Here is a 21,012-nt window from a genome sequence, read left to right on the forward strand (position 1 = left end):
TGGGAAGAGACTGGGGTTGCAGGTGATGATCTGGGAGCCCTCAGGCAAAACGGGAGTGGGTGAGACCACTCAGATAGAAACGTGGAGAGAGGGACCCAGGCAGGACCCTGAGAAACAGCCGTATCTAGTGGACAGATGGCAGAGGAGAGGCCTGCACCGGGGAATGTCCGGTGGCCTCACCAGAGAAGGAAGGAGTGTCTCCAGATGGAAGGAGGGGGACCCGGTGACAGACAGGGCAGTGGCCCAGACATCTGGACTTAGCAGCACAAAGGGCAGCAGACTGCAGATGGCTGAGGAGGAAACAAAGGAAGTGATGACAGCTCTCTGAGAAGTGGGGAGAGATGTCAGTAGGAGAAGCCGAAAGGAGGCTGAGAGGGAGAAAAATAGGTGTCAGAGTTAGGGGAGTGATGGGGGACTGAGTGAGGAAGAAGCGTCAGAAAGTGGGATATTTGAATTTAAGCGTTCATGCTGGGAATTCCCCGGCGGTCCAGTGATTAGGACTCAGAGTTTTCACTGCCAGGGACTGGGTTCGATCCCTGGTTGGGGGAGTTCACAGAAGGTGATGATAATAAGGGCTAGGCCATAGGAGCGGATGGTCAAGGGGACAGAACTGCCATGTCAGGGGACTGGATACATTGTCCATACCAGGTGTGAGGCCATCCTAGGGGAGAGAGGAAAACAGCAAGGACCATGGCATTCACTGAACGAGGGGGCACGCGTGGATGAGGCAACTAGAAGGTGGCTGACCCCTGGGATATGCCTCCCAGAGTTGGTCTTTTTCAAATGTGGGGCAGCCGAGGCCTCGGGAGAGGAAGCGACTTGCCGAGAATGACAGCACAAACTGGAGCCCAGACATCCCGGCTGAGTGGCTGGTACCGTGCACCTGTACCTGAACCTCCTCGCCTCTGTGTAGCCCCAACTCAACTGCCTGGGCGCCTGAGGGGGGTCTGCAACTACTGTATTGTGATCATTAAATCTCTCTCCTTTCAACACAGTCACCACCCTTAATCTTCCAAGGTGGGGAAAGCCATTTTCTGGGTTTGGTTAGGAAACGAGCTCTGAAAAGCCCTGGTAACTGTGACTTACCTTCTGCTTCTGCCCAGACATGCTGTGCTGGGGGGGTGGGGGGTGGGGTGGGGGCGTGGCTAACTGGCTTAAAAGGTTTCTAAAGGATGTGCAGTCAGGGTTCAAGGGTGAGAACGAAAGCGAATGACTCTGCTGCTGAAAGAATGTTCATCTGTGAGGCAACTACTGACGTTTACGAAGTGTTTTCTTCCTGTTTTCCAGTCCACTTTTCCAGCTGCTTGAGGTGTGGAAGCCACACTATATGCTCTTTGAGGACTTTGCTCCCTGAAATCCCGTGATCTCTTTCCTGCAGCCATGGGAGCGGGCGGTAATCAGACCCTGGGCTTTTCCTCCGCCCTTTATTAGGGCAGTAACCAGGGGGAAACTGGCTTAGTCTGCTCTTAAGTGTCCTCCTGGATTAAAAGGTATCGTCCTGGCTCTCAGCACTGGCCCCTAAAATGCGTCTTGCAGTATAAATGGATTTGCCCTGGCATCTGCTAACGTTTACTCTTCCAATTATCAGAAAAGTTGGACTGGTTGACACGAGCGGAATTTTTCTCTCTTTTTCTTCCGTTTGGATAAATGTGTCACGGTCCAATGTTGTGACAGATGGAAAAATCCTATGTAGGGCACGCAGGAAGTACTCTGAGGGCGCGTGTGGCACGGTGGGTTGATAGGAACCCATCTCTTCTCTTAGTGAATTATTCACGTGTACTTCCCTAAAAGACCGTTCCTGTTTGAAGGTCTCGGTCGTAAAACCGGAGAGTTCACCATTCCCGGGGAGAGGTTCCCTGCAGTCTCGGACGGAAGGAGCCAGAGGCACCGCAGAAACACTTTCTCCTCCAGTGCTCTGCCCACTGGGAACAGCTCTCGGCGCGCCAAGCATGCTGCACCCGGGTTAGGACCCGGCAGGTCTCGCTGGGACTTTGGGTGAGGGTGCAGTCTGGGCGACCAGCTCCGGGGCGCGCTCTGCCTGGTGCCACCGTCCGCCCGGCAAACTCGGGCGTGGCCACCCACATCTCCCCGAACAGAGCCTCCCTTACACCCTTTCTCCCCACGCCCCCCGCCGCTCCCCCCACCCCCGCACACCCTGCAGTCTGATAACGGGATCCCACCCCACCACCGGCTCAGTGACCGGTCCCGGACGTTCTCCGGGGCTCACCCTGGAACCCCGTGCTCCCACTCGGCGCTCAGACCCCCACACCTCGGGCCAAGCAGGGCTCACCCTGACCTGGACTTGCTGGCCAGACCCAGGGGGCAGAGAAAGCGCAGCCTCCCCGTTCTGTCGCCAGGGCCCAGGGCGCTCGTGCGGCCGGCGGGGCGGGAGAGCAAGAGATGCCCGGGCTTCCGGCTCTCCTCGCCGCCGCGCGCGGATCCCTGCTCACTGCTACCCGCGGCGCGCCCAGGGAGCAGGAGACGTGAGCAACCTTTCGCGGGTTTTTGGTGCCCCGGCGGGAGCAGCATCCACGCAGCTGGGACCCCCGGGGCCCCCCCGGAGGGGCCTCGAGCCCCGCCCCCGCCGGCCCGCAGTGTCACGTGGCCCACAGCGCCCCCGCGGGCCGGTCACGTGACGGCGGCGCACCGTTGCCCGGGCAGCGGCTGCGGCGGGCTGGCGGGGGGCGGGGCAGCTGGCGGGGGCGGGGCCGGGGGACCCCGAGGGACGGGCGGAAGGAGGGTGGGGGCCGCGCTCGGCGCCCCGGCCGGGCCACAGGGCCACTGGGCCACACGGCCACACGGCCACGCCAGCGCCGCCTGCCGCGAGCCCGAGCCGGAGCCGGGCCGGGCGGGCAGAGCAGCTCGGTGAGTGCTCGCCGCGGGGGGTCTGGCGGGGGACTGGAATTGCACCAGGAGACTCGACGGGGGAGGGGACCGGCTTCCTCCTGGGCAGGCCTGGGACGCGCGACGTCTGCGGGGTTGGGAGGCGGCCAGGTGACCCCAACTCCGCGGGCTCCCCGGGCAGGGTGCGGCGCCGAGAGGACTCAGGTTGCGGGTGCGGGCAGAATGCGGGTCCTGCGGCTGCTGGGGCTTCCTGAGGGGAAGGGACAGGGATGCAGGCGGACTCCTCTAGGAGACCCAGGGGAGCAGGAGGGGCTGGGCCCCCGCCCTGCACGGGTGTGACAAAAAGAGAGTCAGAAACAGGCGTTTCTGCGTGGCACTCGCCATTGCTTGTGCCCCAGATGTTTAAAGGAAGTTCAGACAGGCAAACCCCAAAACCTACCGCCCGGAAATGTTTCCAACAGCCCTGCCAAGGAGAATAGCTAATCTTTAGAGAGAGCATCACTGTTATGCTACAAGACCTCTTTTCTCTGCCTGCCCCTTATATGAAAACAAAACCAAAAAACCCACAAGTTTCAGCCAGGAGAGCATCCTTTGGAGCCTCTGCCACCTGACAGAAACGCAGGGGTCCATCTTGACCCACCCCACCCCCTGCCTGAGCCCAGCCCCGGAGTGTGAGGACCAGACTCTGCCCCTGGAGTTGGGGAGGCAGGGGGAGGAGGCCTGGCCCAGGGTAGGACGCTGGGGCTGGAAGGGTGCGGATGGATCTGAATCCAGTCTGGGCTGCTCCCTCTGCAGGAAGTGGCTTCTCTGTCTTCAGGACCCACAGGCCTGCCTCAGGACCCAGGCTCCAAGCAGACAGGCAGCCCTTCCTTCCCAAACCCTGCCACTCGAAGGACATCTGCAGGGCTGAGGCCGGCCTGCCTATTGCCCAGAGGCCACCATGGCCCAGAGGCCACCGTCAGACCTCACTGCCCATGAAGCTCTCCACTTTCCAATTTGAGCTCAGCTCTCATTCATTGAAGGTCCCTGTGCTTCCCTCTTCTTCACCCCATACATCCCTTTGGAGGCCACCAGGCCCTCCTGCCCCTCCCAGTCGGCCAAGCGTTTGAGCACACAGGCCAGACTGAGCCTGCATTGTTCCCTCACCAGCTCCCTCCAAGCCCCTGCATCCGGGCACCTCCAGAGCAAGTCCAGCACAGTCATACTTTCCAGGCTCCACGTACTCTCTGCATCCTGCCTTCCACCCCCGTTTCCCTGACCCCCTCTGCAGCTAGCTTTTCTGCCCTGCCTCTCAGAAGCTCCCATGTGGGCAGCGTCTTGTCTTTGAGGGAGGGTCCCACTTTGCCAATGCTACCTTCACTACCTATGTCCTTGTCCCTGTCCTGGCTCCCTAGCAGGGCCCCTCTCCTGGGTCAAGAGTAGAGGCAGCCAGCCCCCACTGCACTCCCTCAGCCCTCACACCCCCTCCACTAAAGCAGCATTTAACTCACTGGATGAGAATCCCCCTGCCCTTATCTCACTCCCCCACGGGACATCCTCACCTTTCATCTTTGATCCTTAAGTACCAAATGCAGTCTTACCTTCGGGCTCAGGAAGCATTTATTGGATGCAGGATGGAGAGACGGATCCTCTGAGGGGGCAAAGCTTGTGCCTTTCACCCCACCACACACTGGACAGTGTCTTCATCATACCTGTGGGCTCACTTCTGATACGTAGGGGGAGAAAAAAAGAAAAAAGTGTATTTCCAAATGACGCCATTCTCAGTTATTTGAAGCCAGCCAATGGATTGGTTAGTGAACAACATTTCTCTGAATCCTCCCCAAGGGACGGGACATTCCTGTGATTGAAGTGCTTGCAAGCAGTGCTGCTGGCTGCAGATGTGGACGGGGTGACCAAGGTTCCCAAGTCGGCCCTCCTGTAAATGACCTAGTAATTGGCATCCCAGGCAGAAATAGAAGAGCACAGAACTGTTTCCCGGGGCCCTATTGGCTGGTAAAAGCCGAGCCTCCGCAGCCTGGTGGAAGACAAAGAGGAAGGCACCCCAAAAGAGAGAGGCCTTCCCCGCCCCTAGGACCTTCCCAGAGAATCCTTTTAGGGATTGGCGTGGACAGATCAAGTGTGGGGCATTTCCTCAGCCGCTGACCCTGGTGAACACCCCCTACTCCGCCCACCCACCCCCAGCCAGGCTCCCTGGAACCTGGGAACACTGCTCTGTTTTGTGGTAGCCTTAAGAAGGCTTTTCACGGGGCCTATGCGGGCTTGAAGGTACAAGTTAATGTCTGATGCCAAGTGAGCTGTGAGGTGCCTGTGCCCTGGAAGCCTGCCCTGCAGATTAATTCGAGCTGATCCCGCGGGCTGCTGCACGGGCTGGCCCCTTGGGCCACGCAAGACCGCCAATCCCCTATTTGGATTAGTGGAGGTTTGGGTTTAAATTCACAAATCTCGACAGATCAGCCCTTCTGATCTTCATCGTGTGTTATTGTCAAACCAGATGTCTACTGGGATACTCGAGGGGTCTCCAGCCTCCATTTCTCGGAACAAAAACAAAAAAACCCCACAAAAAACCATGCTCACGTCAATTGGCCAATTCAGTTTTTCATTTTGCTGAAGGTTTCCATTGCAGCCTGAATGTGGCCTTAGTTATACAAACCAGGTATTTTCAGGGCGAACTGTGCTGATTAAAATCTAAGTTGGATTTGAGAACCTAGCGGCTGCTTGGAAATGTTGATTTCATGGTTGGCACCTGGCCATTGGAAAGCAGTTTTGGTTCCACTCTCTTGTCTAAGAGCCCGGTAGGGTGGGGATGTCCCTAGGTGAAGATAAGCAGGTTGGAAAGGTCAGGTGTCACGCTCACATGGCAGGGTCAAATCCAGAAGTTTAGGTCCTAAAAGCTTCCTAACTACTACAGCTCCCTACTCCCTGAAGATAGGTGCCCCTCTGAGGAGTCTTTAGGTGCTTTTGGTCAACCTTGGAATTCCATTCACCCAAGAGCCACACTCAGTTGGAGCCTTTCTGAGCTCGCGGTGGGAGGCCAGATTCCTGCTTTGTGGAGGAACACTGGATGCTGCGATGGTTCCCGGAGATGCACTCCTGCCCCTCCTTTCCTGCAGGTGGTCCCCACGTTCCTGTGTGAGGACTGCCTCAGAGGCCAGGGCCCCATACCCGTGCACCTCTGGATCCCATGGCCCTGGCACAGGGTGTATACAGTGGGCCCCCAGGGAAAGTTAAAGGGACTTGGATTCTGGCTTTTCCAGGCCCCGGGAACCCTCTGGGATGCCTGAGTGTGTCTCTGCCGCCCACAGGCTGGCTCCCACCATGAGCGCCGAGCTCAACGTACCTGTGGACCCCTCCACTCCCGCCTGCTCGGAGCCCGGCCACAAGGGCATGGATTACCGGGACTGGGTCCGCCGCAGCTACCTGGAACTGGTCACCTCCAACCACCACTCTGTGCAGGCCCTCTCCTGGAGGAAGCTCTACCTGAGCAGGGCCAAGCTGAAGGCCTCCAGCCGGACGTCCGCCCTCCTCTCGGGCTTTGCCATGGTGAGTGGAAACACGTGGTGGGAAACACAGCCTGTGAAGTGGGCTTTTGCTAATTGAAATCCTGTGGTGCTTCAGGGAGCAAAGCACTCCCTCCGGGCCCTGCTGACAGCCAGGATGGACCGTTAGTAAGTCTCTGCCCAGGTCCCACCTCCTCCAAGGGGACTGCTCTGGCAACTGGAGGGGTGGCCTGGGGCATCCAGGGGAGTCCCCAAGCCCCAGAGCCCTCAGAAAGCCCACTCGCACGTTCACATACAGTATTTACTTGGCAAGGAAGTTAGTGGGGTAATTAAAATAGCTTCAGGGTACAAGGTTTCCCAGGGAAAAGTCCCGACATCTGCACATCTCAGGCACCACCCAAGAGTTTGGGAATTTGAGCAGAAACTGTGGCATGGGTTGCGTTTGCTCAGTTTAGCCCAGCTGGGGACACAGATGCTCCCTGAATGTGGTCTCTGGGGTGACAAAGCAGAGCCTCTGGCCTGACACCCGGCTGCCCGGCTGTGCTTTCCTTCTGAGTCATCCCCCAGGACAAGAGTCTGTCTGGGGAAAAACCGTGGGCCCTGAAAAAGGGCCACATCCCCTGTTGACTTCAAAGCCTGCAGACCTTCATCCCTTCAGGGGATTGTCCCAGAGAGGGGGGAATGTCAGGATTCCGGATTCCCAGCGAGAACTGCGGCCGCCCCTCCTTTTTCTTTCTCTGTTGTCTGCTCAGAGGTCCTATTGGGCTGGAAGCCATTTTTTTTAAATGTAAAAACAATTGTTTTTCCATATCCCAGAGCCTCAGCTGTCAAATGGATACGCAGAAAATAAAAAAGCTGTCCGAGCGAGCCAGTGCGGCCACTCCCATGACAGGGGCCTGCCCGTCATCGGCACTGGTCACCCGTGGAAAAATGAGACCTCCTGTAGTCAGGGCGTGACCTCAGGCAGGGCAGGGCAGAGGTCACCACGTCTAGAGGGCAGTCAGTTTGGGTTGAGGTCTGTAGTTCAAAGCAAAGGCTTATTTACGTCCTGCATTTTATTGCTTAAAACGTAATTACAAAAGTGTACAATCATATGGGACATAACTTTGGCTCAAAATGATTTCCTTCCATCACATTAAAAGAGGAACATTTTCTCAAGCTTAACTTTAAGAAATAGCAAGAGAAGTTTAGACGTCACCATTAAAATTAGATCTTGTTTTCTACCCTCCCAGTAGGGTATAATGCGTAGTAATACTCTGCATGTACTGCATTGAATTTTTCTGGCCTACATGTATTATTATATATTTTTTAACTTTGGAAAACTGAGAAGTACTGCATGATGTAATGAAGTGGGACGGTTTCCTCTCCGTGCGGGGCCTGGGGCTCGGAAGTCACTTCCCGTCTGCAGCTGTCCCTTGAGACCCCGGTCTTCCAAACATTTGGACTTCCAAATTTAGGGAAGAGCCTGCTCACCCGAGTTTGAAGGCTACAACACCCCTCATTAAAATTTGCAAACAAGCCCTGTGAATAAAGCTGTAAAGCAAAGAGTGAATTCTGGAGGAGTAGTTTGAGACTTAATGGCAGCCTTCAGGGGTGTGAAGTGGCCTTAGAATGAGGACAGTGCCCGTTGAATAATAATAATTCATTATTATTCATTCAATAATAATGAATTATTATAATAATTCATTTCTTCAGCATTTATCGAGTATCTCCTCTGTAGCAAGTGCTTCCTTAAGCCGTTGGGGATACATTTCAGAAGCCACAGACCCCAGTAAATCAGATAATTATTCAGACTGCAGAGCAGCCCAGGAGAAAGAAGTGATGAATACAGATCGTCAGCTAGTATCAGCATGTCCACTGTGGAAACCATAGCTGAATAAGGGCAGGGACATGGGAAAGTGACCAGGCCGTTCTGTAGGTAGAGTTCCCTCTCCGTATTATGTATTCCCTAATTAGAATTGCAGAGCTGCTCCTTCTTCCAGCAAGTGCTTATGCCTGACCTTAAGCTTATTTCTTCATGTTTATCCTGCCCCTCACACAGAGAACCAGTGATCCAGGACCCCTTCATAAAAACCTTTGCATAAATACACTGAAAAATGGGCTTTGGCCTTTTCTCCTCTTGAGGTGGAACAAAACTGCTTTCCTCATAGGCCTTTTAATCATCTTTGTTTCTCATCTCTGCACCCTCTGAAGTTTACAACATCCTTTTTTCTTGGGCCATATCCTTTGTAGTCACAAGAGCCTACCCAGGCTAAAAGGGCACTGAGAAAGGACCACCCCTCCTCTCAGTAGTGTGGCTGCTGTCTCTTTGGAGCAATAATCACTGCTGAGTTTCTGTTCAGCTGTGGTCCACTAGGACTGGCATATCTTCTTTTTACCTACCAAATGTTCCATCTTCACTGAAGATGGAGTGAGAGGATGAGGTCCTCACTCTAAGAGGCAGTAGTTGCTAGAAGTTATGAAATCTTTCTTGTAAATTTTTTAAAACAGGGATGGCTCTGGGAGTTCCCTGGCGGTCCAATGGTCAGTGGTTGGGACTTGGCGCTTTCGCTGCTGTGGGATTGCCCATGGGATTGCCCCGTGACTCCTGAGCTGGGCTGGTGGCAGGTTGGGGAACTAAGATCCCCAAGACGTGCAGCACGGCCCAAAACAAAACAACAACAACAAAAAAGGGATGGCTCAGCTCTAGGAGACAAACAGTGTGAGTGGAAAAGCCTTCTGGCTTCTCTCTGCCTCCCTGTCCCCCCTTCCTTGACGGGTGTGGTTTCTTACCTTTGGGTGCCTGGAAGAAGGCCCTTGGTGAGCCTGGACTAAACCCTCTACTGGGGTTGGTCCACGGAGCTGGGGTGGGATGTGGGCTGCAGCGGAGTGGACTGGGTGTGACCTGGGGAAGCGTGGCAGGAGCCTGGCGCCCAGTCTGGACTTTGAAAGCCCCTTAGGGCTCGTGGTGAGCATATCCCAGCCTAAATAGACACTCACTGCTACAGAGATAAGCAGGGGCTTCTGGTCCTTCTGTGAGCCTTTTATTCCCTTTCATTTAAAAGTCGTTTTTATTTTTTCAAAGTTAGCACATGCGCAGTTTAAGTACTGCAAAGGGCTTGTGACAAACCCTGGCAGCCCCTCCGCCTCCACATCTCTAATGATGTTTGGGAATTGCTGTCTCTTGACTTACCCTTTTTACATATTTCCTGTTGGCCACCTGCTCCCGTCGATTCAGCTCAGTTGTCCCAGCCCAGCCCCTTCCCAGCTTCCCCTCCTCACCGTTGTCATTTCTATGACCATTCCCGGCCTTTGGAGAGGTGCCTCAGCTGAGAGGCACCCTGTGGCTTGTGTGAGGCCGTCCAGTGTGCGGCTCTGAGCCTAGGGACCGTCAGGAGCCTCCATCATAACTTCTTTTTACCTCTTGAAAGGTCAGGTTTGTTTTTTTGAGAAACATCAGTTGTTTTGCAGCTAAGCTCCACTGCAGCCCGGCTCTGGTATCAACAGCAAAGTCGCATGTTCCCAGGGAAGCGTGGCCTCTGCCCTGGGCCAGAGCCGGGCACCCCAATATACCTACGTTCTTGGCATCCAGGGTGCGATCACCGCCCTGCCCAGTGCTTCTCTGGCCTCTTCTGTACTTTTTAGATGTTCCCTGAATGAGATCTTCTTTAGCTAATCAGCAAAAAAAAAAAAAAAAAAAAGTAAAGTTCAAAATATTTGATCAGCGAGGAGGGCGCCCTCTTCTCTGTGGGCGCCCCGACCCAGTGCCCCCTCTGCCTTGCAGGTGGCCATGGTGGAGGTGCAGCTGGAGACTCAGTACCAGTACCCGCGGCCGCTGCTCATCGCCTTCAGCGCGTGCACCACGGTGCTGGTGGCCGTGCACCTGTTCGCGCTGCTCATCAGCACGTGCATCCTGCCCAACGTGGAGGCCGTGAGCAACATCCACAACCTCAACTCCATCAGCGAGTCTCCGCACGAGCGCATGCACCCCTACATCGAGCTGGCCTGGGGCTTCTCCACCGTGCTGGGCATCCTGCTCTTCCTGGCCGAGGTGGTACTGCTCTGCTGGATCAAGTTCCTGCCCGTGGACGCGCGCCACCAGCCCGGCCCTCCACCTGGCCCCGGGGGCCACACGGGCTGGCAGGCCGCCCTGGTGTCCACCATCATCATGGTGCCCGTGGGCCTCATCTTCGTGGTCTTCACCATCCACTTCTACCGCTCGCTGGTGCGCCACAAAACCGAGCGGCACAATCGCGAGATCGAGGAGCTGCACAAGCTCAAAGTGCAGCTGGATGGGCACGAGCGCAGCCTGCAGGTGGTGTGAGCGTGTGCGCTCCTGGGCGGGGCCGATGCTGTGTGTCCGCGGCCGCGTCAGCTCAGCGTCCACGCCTCGCTGGGAGGGAACAGAAATCGCTTGCAGTATGGGGAATTTCAGAAATGCAAATTGCCAACGGGGCTGCCGAGACACTGCCAGGTGGTTCAAGACCAAAGTTCTACTCCTGTCTTCATGCTGTAAGACCTGGATCGTTTTCCTTCAGAAGATGGAAATCTTCAGTTAAATGGGAGACTGATGCTAAGAGCTCAGGGGAAAGAAAGGACGAGTCCTTGGCCCTGGGCACTTCCTGAGGCTGGAGGCCGGGCTCCGAGTAGCACCGGGTGGTCACGGGTCACCTTGGAGACCTGGAGCGAGCGGCCGGCGGGGGCCGGGAGCCTGGCAGGGACCTGGAGAGTCGGGGTAGCACCATGGGTTCAGGGAAGGGATTGCCCCGTGACTCCTGAGCTGGGCTGGTGGCAGCCGGGTGGCACGTCTGATGGCACCACCCTGCTACGATTAGACGGGGCACAGGCTTACAGCTTGGTCTGGTGCTTCCCTCCCTGCCCTGGAGGGAGCTGGGCGGCCTGGCTCGTGGGGCTGGGGAAGGAAGGCAGGAGCCCAGGGCACGTGGCCCAGCAGGCGTCAGACTTGCCAGGCCCTGGGGGAGCCGTCCAAGGGCGGAGGCCAGTCTGTGGGCGCCCACTGGAGGTGGCTGTTAACTGAGGGGTGCTCTGAGGCACACTGGGCTCAGATTCTTTCTTCCCTGCCAGCTGGATCCTTGGCCACATTGACCCAGCGAGGCCCCCAGGCTGGGGAAAGGGCCCAAAGTCCAGAGGCCTCCGTCTCTCGGCCACAGACTGTCCCCTGAGCCGCCAGCTGACCCTCCGGGCTGTGGCTGCAGAAGGCAGGGGCACTCTCGCCCAGGCACCCGGGCCCGCCCACCTCCCTGCTGCCTGTGGCCCCCGGCAGCGGGAGGGGGCAGCCAGGGGACTTCCTGTCTAGACAAGGCCGTGGCCGGGCCTGGTCTGTGGGTGGTAGCATCAGCGGCCAGCCCTGGCCAAACGTGGGTCCTGCTTATAATGACGGCAGGGAAGGTGAGACCCTGTGGAGCGCTCCCCTCCTGGGCCTCCTGGCCGCAAGCACAGGCCCAGCTCACACTTCTTTGCAGCCATGCACAGCACAGGTTCTGGTGTTTTTCAGAAGGGCGTCTGGTAGACCTGAGCCCATGTTCTTGGACCGAACACACACATGCTACAGCTCAGCTTACGTGTGAGCCTGCTGCGCCCTGGGCCGCTTTTAAGAACCACATTTACCACACTGGCCAGCAGCCACCAGAGAGTGGTGCCTTTTCTTTTTGTTTCACAGTCACTGGACTTCATGCTCTGACGGCATTTCTGTCCACAGCCTGACATCTCTGTGGGGTCTGGGTTGCCTGTACCAAGAAGTGCGGGCAAGCCTGGCTGAGGTTTCTGGGACTGTGACATCCTGTTGAGAACCTGAACCTTAACACGTAACTGAATGCTGAGAATCACCAGTGCAAGTCATGGCATTTACGGGGAGCCTGGACATCGTGTCTTGCTGGGCCGGAGGAGAGCCCTAGCGCCTTCCAAAGGGCGTGTCCCTCGCATCCTCTGCAGACATCTGTCGTGACTTGCTTGCTCCCTAGCGCATGTCTCCTCTCCCAGAGCCTTGCTGAAAAGGCTCGTCTGGTGTAATGCGTTTGCTTTGCAAAAGAATGTCAGCGGCACTGCAAGACGGCCACTTTGTGTCCTGGCAGGGACTGGAAAGGCTGGCTCCTCCCCACTGCTGGGAGGGGACGGCAGCCCCTTCCTCTGGCCTCAGGCTTTTGAGAGGGGCCTTGTTGGGCTCACTTCGGTCACCTTCCTGGGCCATCTGGTGCCCCTGCCCTGTGTGCCAGGCCCACAGAGTGCCGAGCTCCCCAGACTGCGGCGAGCACACTCTGGGCGTCAGCCAGTGGCCAGCTGTTACACCTGGCCCATGGGCAGTTTTTCTAGCCTGGCCACATCAGGGTCAGACACTAGGTGCCAGTGACAGTGCCACGTGGGTAGGAAAGATGCCACATAATCATGTTTTCGACACTGATGAGGAGAATAATGTTCTTGTAATTTCTTGTTCTTTCTTCCAGCGAGCTCTCCCAGCTCCAGCCTTTCTAGTTCCCAGAGGCATGAGGCAAACTGAATTTGTGAGAACAGAGATGACTGTGGGCCTGGGGACTGATGATCGGGGGGGCGCCCTCAGGACTGGAGAATAAGCTGCTATTTGGAGCTGCAGCAGGGCAGTCTGCGGAGGGGAGGGAAGCAAATTGCAGCCTAGAAATTTGGTTTCTGGAGGCCTAACCTGACTGTGAAGGGGGTTCCAAGTGCAGTGGCCTTTCTGTGTTGAGAGGCGCCACAGGCCGCCCCGGAGCCAGCGTGGGCTCGCCCTGTTTTCCTCTGAGCAGAGCCTTCCTGGTGCTCATTAAAACAAGTGCCCGCAGATACGCTGAGGCCCCTTCCAAAGTGGAACACGGTTTCCGTTTAGTACCTGACCAGGAGTTTCAAAACTCCAGCGTTTCTATTTTAGACAGACTGCCAGGGCAGAATGTATTTCAGTGTCTCTTCCAGGAAGGTCTGTTGAGGATAAAACTGCCTAAGCCTGGGCAGATCGAGGCTCATCTGCACTGCTCACCTGTCTTGTGCTGATTGATTCATTATGCATGACGCTGTGGAGACCACATGCGGTGTGCACACCCCCTGTCCTGTGTATGGATTTTTAAAACAGTTGCCCTGGACTGAACTGAATAAATAAGTACTTAAGTTATGAACTGCTCTCTGCTCTTGGTGGAGCACTGTGGAGAGAGGTGATGCTTGGGAGCCCCTCCCTGCCAACCGCTGGTCACCAGGGTTCCGTATCCTGCACCCCATGGGGTCAAGCATGACCCGGGCAGAGTGCAACTCTGAAGCTGTCAGCAGCTCTGAAGTCAGTAGTAACAGTAATAACCTCACATCTTCTACCCATCCTGTTCTCCAATCCAACACGGTCCCTAAATGAAGGGCCTGGGAGTTCCCTGGCAGTCCAGTGGTTAGGACTCTGCGCTTTCACTGCCGTGGGCCTGGGTTCAGTCCCTGGTCAGGGAACTAAGATCCTGCAAGCTGCGTGGCATGGCCAAAAGTAAATAAAATAAAAAATAATAAATAAATAAATGAAGGGCCTGCAGGCTGGGACATCGGGCAACCTTGTTAAGAGAGACAGATAAAGGAGAAAATGACCTGAAGTGGTACCAACGAGTTTTAAGCTCAAAGTATGCCACTGCCCTCAAGCTGTGACAAACTAAACAACCCAAGCAAGTGGCCGCGGCGCAGGTCAAAGGGGACCGACTTGAGGCCCGTCCCCATCGAGCCAGCTCGCGGACAGGGCTCGCGCTGCCGGGCACCAGGGTGTCAAGCAGTCTCCTCTTAAGACCTGAGAAAGACCCTCGGGCTGGGCGCCCCCTTCAATGCCGGCTAATGGTCCACTCTGGCGCCAGCTCCCGTCCCCGGGGAGGCAGCTCACGTGGGTCTCCCCTGAAAGGAGAGCGAGGTTTGCAGGAGCTCCTGCCCTAGTTCCCGCTGCCTCCCGCTGGGGCCAAACTCGGCTGACAGCTCCCTGAAGGTGGCGCTCACGCGGCGGGCCCCGATGTGCCTGCGGTGGATGGCATGCTTCCACTGGTGCCGCGCGGCTCGCGTGAGCACCAGCAGAGCGCGGCGGGGCAAGGGGACAGCCACCTCCACCTCCCGGCACGGGACAGACCTGCCGGGGGCCGTCGCGCCTTCCACCGGGGCCTGCGGGAAGCCGGACGGGGCCAGGCAGAGCAGCAGGCTGCCGGGCGCCTCCCGGGACATGGACAGCACAGTGGGGGACAGCAGGTTGAGGCTCACCAGCCGCTCCCCCCACAGCCAGGTGTCGTCCAGATGGGGGTCGATGGCCGAGCCCCGCTCCGGGCAGTAGTCCAGGTTACACTGCTCCACAGGCCGGAAGTCCTCCAGGACGGGGTAGAGGCCCATTCTCCGCACCACCTCCCGGCTGAAGCTGGGGAGGCCCCGGAAGCCGGCGGTCTTTAGCTTCTGTTTCCGAAAGTTGACTTTGGGGCCGTAGTCCTGAAGGATGAGGACAAAAAGGAAGTGGGAAATTGTCTGAGTTTACAGAAATGGCATCACACGCCAGGGCTGAAGCATCCAAGCACAGTGACCAAGACCAGCAAAGATATCGGACTTCACGGAGCTGACATTCTGGCAGGAGGAGGCCAACACCAAGGAGATAAATATAAACAGCAGACATCAGATGGCGGTAAATGCTGAGGAGGAAAACAAAGCGGGGGGGGATGTGAAGCATCGGGGGAACGTCGGCCCAGGTACCGTAGGAAGCAGAGCTGGAGACAAGAGGCCCATGCACGGGTGGCGTCCCCAGGACGTGGTGCTGGGGAGTCGGGAAGGAGCCGAGCGAGGCAGGGCAGGCCAGCCCACGGCAGCGTTACCCATCTGGTCAACACTGGGTGCAACTGGGCTTCAGGACCACAAGGGGGAAGAGTCTCCACAGGACCCAGCAGCAGTTCCACCCCTAGCCTCACACCCAAGAGAACTGAAAACACATGTCCACGCAGAAGTCTGTACTAGACTAGTCACAGCAGCACTATTCATGACAGCCAAAAAGTAGAAACAACCCGTGTCCACCAACAGATGAATGATGAACAAAGAGTGGTCCATCCATCCAATGGAATAATATTCAGCCACGAAAAGCAATGCAGCATTGCTACAGGCTGCAAAGGGATGAACCCTGAGAACATTATGCTCAGTGAAAGATGCCCGATACAAAGGGTCACATGTTACATAATCCTAGGTATACGAATGTCCAGAAGAGGAAGATCCAGAGACAGACAGTAGGTTAGTGCTTGCTGGGAAATGAGGGAATGCACAGGGACTGGTAGTGGGCACTACCCACTGGGGTGATGAGAACGTTCCAGAACTAGACAGTGGCGACAGCTGCACAACACTGTGGATACACTGAAAACCAAACCAGTGAATTATACACTTGAAATGGGTGGATTTTATGGTGGGTGGCTTCTATTTAAAAAACAAAACAAAGACACCCTAGGGAGGAGCCTTGTAGATACACCTCAGGTCTGTGGCCTGAGGGATGGGGGGCATCTAGCCGCACCCCTGCTCCCTCGGGTCCCTGCCTCGTGGAGGGTGGCTCCATCTGCTGCTGGAGTCTTTCTCCTTCCCTGTTCCACATGGCTCAGTGCCGGGGCCCGCCGGCTCCTGCGGGCCACCCCAACTCCTTGGCAGCAGCAGGCAGAAAGGCTGGGACAGGCGGCCTGCGGCCAGGAGACTCCGAGGAACCCAGGAGGTGGGGGTGACTGCCGTGGGGACAGCAGACCGCAGCAGAGAAGACAAAGATCGGGCTGGCGGCCAGGGCAGGGCCCCCTGGGGCATGGTAAGGCCTCTGTGTTTACGTTGAGATGGGAGGCCTGGAGGGCCTGTAACAGAGCAGTGACTCGATCCAACCGGATGTCGGTGGGATCACTTCCTCCCTACTGAAACCAACTGAGGAGGACCGAGGGCTGCCCAGGAAGTGCTAGAGGCAGGTGGTGGCAGCAGCAGGGGGTGTGTGTTCTCAGATTCAGGATATGTTTTGAAGGAATACCGAGCTGACAGGAATTACCAATGAAAGAGAGGAACATGGAAAGATCCAGCGTTTCTGGCCTGAGCAGGTGAAAGATGGAATTTGCCAAGGTGGAGCCACGGCTCAGCTTAGGGATGCCAGGGCTGGAGATACGAGTGCAGGAGCCCCAAACTCACCGACGTGCGGGGCCGGGCCTCACTGAGATCAGTAAGGAGTGTCTAGAGAAGGAAAAGGAGAGGCCTGAGGACTGAGCCCGAGAACCAGCCGCAGGCTTTAGGCAGGAGGTGGGCGATGGAGGCAGTTTTTGAGAGGGTTAAGCGGCAGCAAGAAGAGAGGACCTGAAGAGAATGAAGAGCTCTCCTGAGAAGCTCTGCTGCAGAGACGAGAGAGACAGAGCTTACTGGGAGGCCGGTGGGAAAGAGCCAGCCTTGAGGACAGAAGGGGGCGATGCGGGACAAGGAGTTCCGAGGAGAGGGGCAGCATCCGGTGCGCAGCTGGAGTGGGGCTCGGGAAGAAGCTGGGCACAGGCGAGAAGGGAACGTCTGTAGATGCACCTGTTCCCTCAGAGAAGCCTGGTCGTCACGGGGGAGTGAGGAGGGGAAGGAGAGGTTTGGAAAGAGGGCAGCAAAGCGAACGGCCTGCCGAGCGGGAAGGGCCCAGCTCAGGATGGAGAGCCAGAGCCAGGGCGGCCACCAGCAGGGGGCGCGGGTGCTGGACCCGACCAGGGCTGTGTGTGAGCAGAAAGAGCCTGCGCAAGTAAGAGGAGAAAGGGCGAGGGGCACCTGAGCAAGTGCCTGTACTAACTGGTCACAGGACTGAAGATGGGTGAGGACACATGACAGGAGGGGGAGGGAATGTGGAAAGGTGGCCGATGGCTGGTTCGCAGGTCCTGGAGGGGGCGAGGATTGCTGGGGGTGAGGAACAGAAAAGGAGAAGAGCGGGCCCAGGGAGGAGGGGACTGTGATGCCCGGCAAGGGAAGGTTCAGGATCTGGAGGCCCAAGTATCAGTGGGAAGAGGGCTGGGGAGACTAGAAACTGACGGGGAGAACTTTGGACAGGGGGGTAGGGGGATGGGGGGCAACTGGCAGCCTTCGAGAAACCCTCTGTGAGGGTCACCAGCACTAGGCCAGCTGGGGAGAGGGCAGAGAGAGCTGAGTGGCCATCTGCCTTTGAGCCCCGCCTCGTGGGAAGGTGAGCAGGCCATGCCCAGGCCCCTGGCCCTGCCCCTTCCCAACACACCCCATTCAGCAGCCCTGCCCCCACCCCCCACCCCAGCCGACTGTCACCTAATGGCCCTGGGGAGTGGTGGGAGGTGGCTGCAAAGGAAGGCCCTGAGAGGGAGGTGAGCAAAGGGGCTCTGGGGGCAGGAGCCTGGCACGGCCCCGTGGTGTGACTGCCCTCTCTGGCCCAGCTCTGGCCCAGCCTACCTGCTTCCTCCGCCCGGACTGTGAGAGCTTCCAGGGGTCGTGGTCCATCAGCCGTACCATCTCAGCTTCTTCCGCCGGGGTCACAAAGTCCTCGATCAGTGTCACGCCTGGGAAGGGGAAGGCCCAGCCTTCAAAGTCGGACTCCTCGGCCCCCACAGCCCAGCCGGTGTCGGCGTAGTAAATGAACCGGTGTGTTTTCTGCAAAAGAAAGACAGGGATGGGAATTCCCTGGCTGTCCAGTGGTTAGGATTCGGCGCTTTCACTGCGAGGGACCCAGGTTCGATCCCTGGTCAGGGAACTAATATCCCGGATGCCACTTGGTGCGGCAAAAAAAAAAAAAAAAGACAGGGGACAGGGGTCCTGGAGCCACTGGAGCCCTTCCGCACACTGCACACACACGCCCCGAGAGGCAGCCCCACCCAGCATTGCACCATCCCCTGCAGCGCTTTGGGAGGCAGCTGGAGTCTAGAGGGAGGCGGGACCCCTGCCCAGGGCCGCCTCCTGGGCAAGGCCCTCAGCCCCTGCCTTTCTCACTTTCCCGTCTGTAAAAGGGAAGAGAGTACGCAGAACCATTCTTTCGTCCTCCATTTTACAGATGAGGTGACTGAGGCTCAGCAAAGTTAAGGAACTAGCCTGAGGCTGCACAGCTGGGGCGCAGCCTCCGAGGCCACACTGTTCCTGTGTCGCTGTGGGGCACTGTCTGCCCTCCCCAGGCTGGTGAGGGCTAAAGAGGAGGACTGTGTGAAGGCAGCCAGCCCTGACCAGGAGCTGGAGACATCTGCTCCCCTAAAGCTGAGGCCACGGGCCTGCCCAGGAGGTGAGCAGCACATGCTGGGAGGCCAGAGGGAGAAGCCCTTTCCGGCCACGGTGTGGGTATCTCTGGGGCCTGCCCTACACTGTGGCAGCCACTGGCGCTGCCTGAATTTCCCATCAAAAAAGAGCAGGGCTTCCCTGGTGGAGCAGTGGTTGAGAGTCCGCCTGCCGATGCAGGGGACACGGGTTTGTGCCCCGGTCCGGGAGGATCCCACATGCCGCGGAGCGGCTGGGCCCGTGAGCCATGGCCGCTAAGCCTGCGCGTCCAGAGCCTGTGCTCCGCAACGGGAGAGGCCACAACAGTGAGAGGCCCGCGTACCGCAAAAAAAAAAAAAAAAAAAAAAAAAAGAGCAAAACTGGGAGTTCCCTGGTGGTCTAGTGGTTAGGATTAGGTGCTTTCACCATCATGGCCTCAGTTCAATCCTTGGTCGGGGAACTGAGATCCCGCAAGCTGAGTGGCACGGCCCCATACATACATACGTACATAAAATTTTGGGAAAAAAACCCACAAAAAACAGAGCAGAACTTGCCAGTCACCCAGAGGAGTGCCAGGCTGACAACCTCCTGTGGCAGAGCCTTCAGGACCTGCCTCTGGTTCTGAGCAGAGGCCACCCTTCTCCTGGGCCTCCAGCCAGTGACCCAGCACAGGCCTGGCCATTTCTGCCCAACGTGGGACTGCCTACCAGGCCGTCTTTGCTCCGGAGCTTCCGGTTGTGTTGGCCAGGACTCTGTCAGATCTACAGGGCAGTCTGAGGTGTTCCCTGCCCAGTGAATTCTGCGTCCTCCCGCTTTATGTTCTACAGGCATCGCCAGCACCCACACCCCAACCCTGAACCACCATGTCTGTCTCCTGGCACCTCACATGGGACACACGGAAAGTTAAGGAGTCATCCCGTACATTTCACTCGTCCCTCAGCCATCAGGTTGGGAACATGCTACCCCCACGGTGCCCTGAGCCTCCACGCCCACGGCCATGGGCACAGTTCAGACCTTTGGCAAGGTCTGAAAAACTCTTTTTTAAGAAAGTTTTAAACTGTGGTCAAATATATACAACCACATATACGTTATACATTTAAAATTGATCCTCAGCCACATTTTAAGTGCACATTTCAGTGTGTTAAGTATATCACATTGTTGTACAACCGATCTCCAGAACTTTCTCACCTTGCAAAACTAAATCTCCCCATTAACACCTCTCCCCCTCCCTTCCCCCCGCTGCTGGCACCCACCATTCTTTTCTGTCTCTGTGAATCTGACGACTTCGGATGCTTTACATAAGTGGAATCATACAGTATGTCTTCCGACTGGCTTATTTCACTCAGCATAACGTCCTCAGGGTTCATCTGTGTGGTGGCACGTGCCAGACTTTCCTTTCTTCCTTTTTTAGGACTGAATGATATTCCACTGTACGGATGGACCACATTTTGTTCTTCCTTTCGTCTGTCCGTGGACACTCGGGCTGCTTCCACCTTTTAGCTATTGTGAGTAACTCTGCTATGAACATGGATGTACAGATATCTCTTCATGACCCTGCTTTCAATTCTTTTGGGACCATACCCAGAAGTGGGATTGCTGGGTCATATGGTAGCTCTACATTTAATTTTCTGAGGAACCGCCACTGTTTTTCACAGGACCTTCTGAGCTTTTGTCACGGACACTGTGACAGTTTCTTCACTGGCTTCCCAGCCTCCTTTCCTTCCTATCCACCCCTCCCCTTCCCAGGATCTTTCTAAAATTCACAGGTAACTTCCTTTAAAACCCTCAAGAGCTCGCCATGGCCCTCAGAACAGGTCCCGCCTGCCTTCCGTGGTCAGGCCCCCCCGACCTCATCTCCCTCACCTGAAGCATCATCCGCCTTCCCCAGGCCTTGGCCCGGCTGGAAGGCCCCTGCCCCGCTCAAAGCCTCCGAGTCCTCTTTTGTTAATTCGTTGGAATGAGTTTCCTCCTTGCCCGTTTCCGTCCAAGGCCTTCTGGGGCCCTCTGCCCTGGTTTTCAGCACCCCCTACTCTCTCCGTGTCGTCTAACCACGAGCCCGTGAAGCTTCCAGCCCCAGACACGGGGGGGGCTACGTTTGCTGTCAGACTCCCCCCGGGTTCCAGAGGTGAGCTGTGGTCGGACTGCATCCACGTCCCAGCCCCTTTCCCACTCCAGGCCCACTGCTCAAAGCCCTCATCTCCTCACCCCGCAACGCCCCCATCGCCAGGGCCGCTGACACGGTTTGATCCGGAGCCCGTCTTCACGGTCAACCCGGGCCTCAGTTTCCCCGGATGAAGAACGGAGTTGTGGGCGCGGCCCCTCTCCCAGCCCTCACCTGGTGCTGCCAGGGCTGGTCACCTCCGCGCTGCCGCTCGCAGATTAGACAGGTCCGGATACCCTTGCAACCACATTCCCGAAGGACCTCTGGGGCCGCCACCGCCGCAGCCGCCATCGCCGCGTCCTGGCAGCCAGGGCGCAGGCGCGGGACCGCGGGCGCCGC

The 21,012-nt window shown here is 57.1% G+C and overlaps 2 protein-coding genes across 4 annotated transcripts; one reads left to right on the top strand and one right to left on the bottom strand.

Annotated features, from left to right (window-relative positions):
• Positions 1-1,832: 1,832 nt before the first annotated feature.
• ORAI2 (ORAI calcium release-activated calcium modulator 2) lies at positions 1,833-13,992 on the top strand. 2 transcript variants are annotated; one of them, XM_060285104.2, is made up of 3 exons: positions 1,833-1,995; positions 6,147-6,384; positions 10,105-13,992. In XM_060285104.2, the coding sequence occupies exons 2-3, from the start codon at positions 6,160-6,162 to the stop codon at positions 10,642-10,644; spliced, it is 765 nt and encodes a 254-aa protein (XP_060141087.1). In that variant the 5' UTR covers positions 1,833-1,995; positions 6,147-6,159; the 3' UTR covers positions 10,645-13,992. The 2 variants fall into 2 exon arrangements, with proteins under 2 accessions (XP_060141087.1, XP_030727940.1); XM_030872080.2 differs by lacking the exon at positions 1,833-1,995 and adding an exon at positions 2,749-2,865.
• ALKBH4 (alkB homolog 4, lysine demethylase) lies at positions 10,007-21,008 on the bottom strand. Of its 2 annotated transcripts, none has more exons than XM_030872077.2 (3): positions 20,848-21,008; positions 17,724-17,921; positions 10,007-14,771 (listed from the first exon to the last, which is right to left on the bottom strand). In XM_030872077.2, exons 1-3 carry the CDS (start codon positions 20,962-20,964, stop codon positions 14,184-14,186), a joined length of 903 nt encoding a protein of 300 aa, XP_030727937.1. In that variant the 5' UTR covers positions 20,965-21,008; the 3' UTR covers positions 10,007-14,183. The 2 variants fall into 2 exon arrangements, with proteins under 2 accessions (XP_030727937.1, XP_069899771.1); XM_070043670.1 differs by lacking the exon at positions 20,848-21,008 and adding an exon at positions 19,766-19,900.
• Positions 21,009-21,012: the final 4 nt, after the last annotated feature.

The sequence above is a fragment of the Globicephala melas genome, chromosome 15, assembly GCF_963455315.2.
Source record: "Globicephala melas chromosome 15, mGloMel1.2, whole genome shotgun sequence".
In the NCBI taxonomy this organism is placed as follows: Eukaryota; Metazoa; Chordata; class Mammalia; order Artiodactyla; family Delphinidae; genus Globicephala; species Globicephala melas.

Excerpts from the sequence above, each read along its gene's own strand:
- ORAI2 (XM_060285104.2), top strand. The coding sequence starts at position 6,160 with ATGAGCGCCGAGCTCAACGTACCTGTGGACCCCTCCACTCCCGCCTGC. Across the intron at positions 6,385-10,104 it reads TCCTCTCGGGCTTTGCCATG|GTGGCCATGGTGGAGGTGCA; the intron begins GTGAGTGGAAAC and ends TCTGCCTTGCAG.
- ALKBH4 (XM_030872077.2), bottom strand. The coding sequence starts at position 20,964 with ATGGCGGCTGCGGCGGTGGCGGCCCCAGAGGTCCTTCGGGAATGTGGT. Across the intron at positions 17,922-20,847 it reads ACCAGCCCTGGCAGCACCAG|AAAACACACCGGTTCATTTA; the intron begins GTGAGGGCTGGG and ends TTTCTTTTGCAG. Across the intron at positions 14,772-17,723 it reads AGTCCGGGCGGAGGAAGCAG|GACTACGGCCCCAAAGTCAA; the intron begins GTAGGCTGGGCC and ends CTCATCCTTCAG.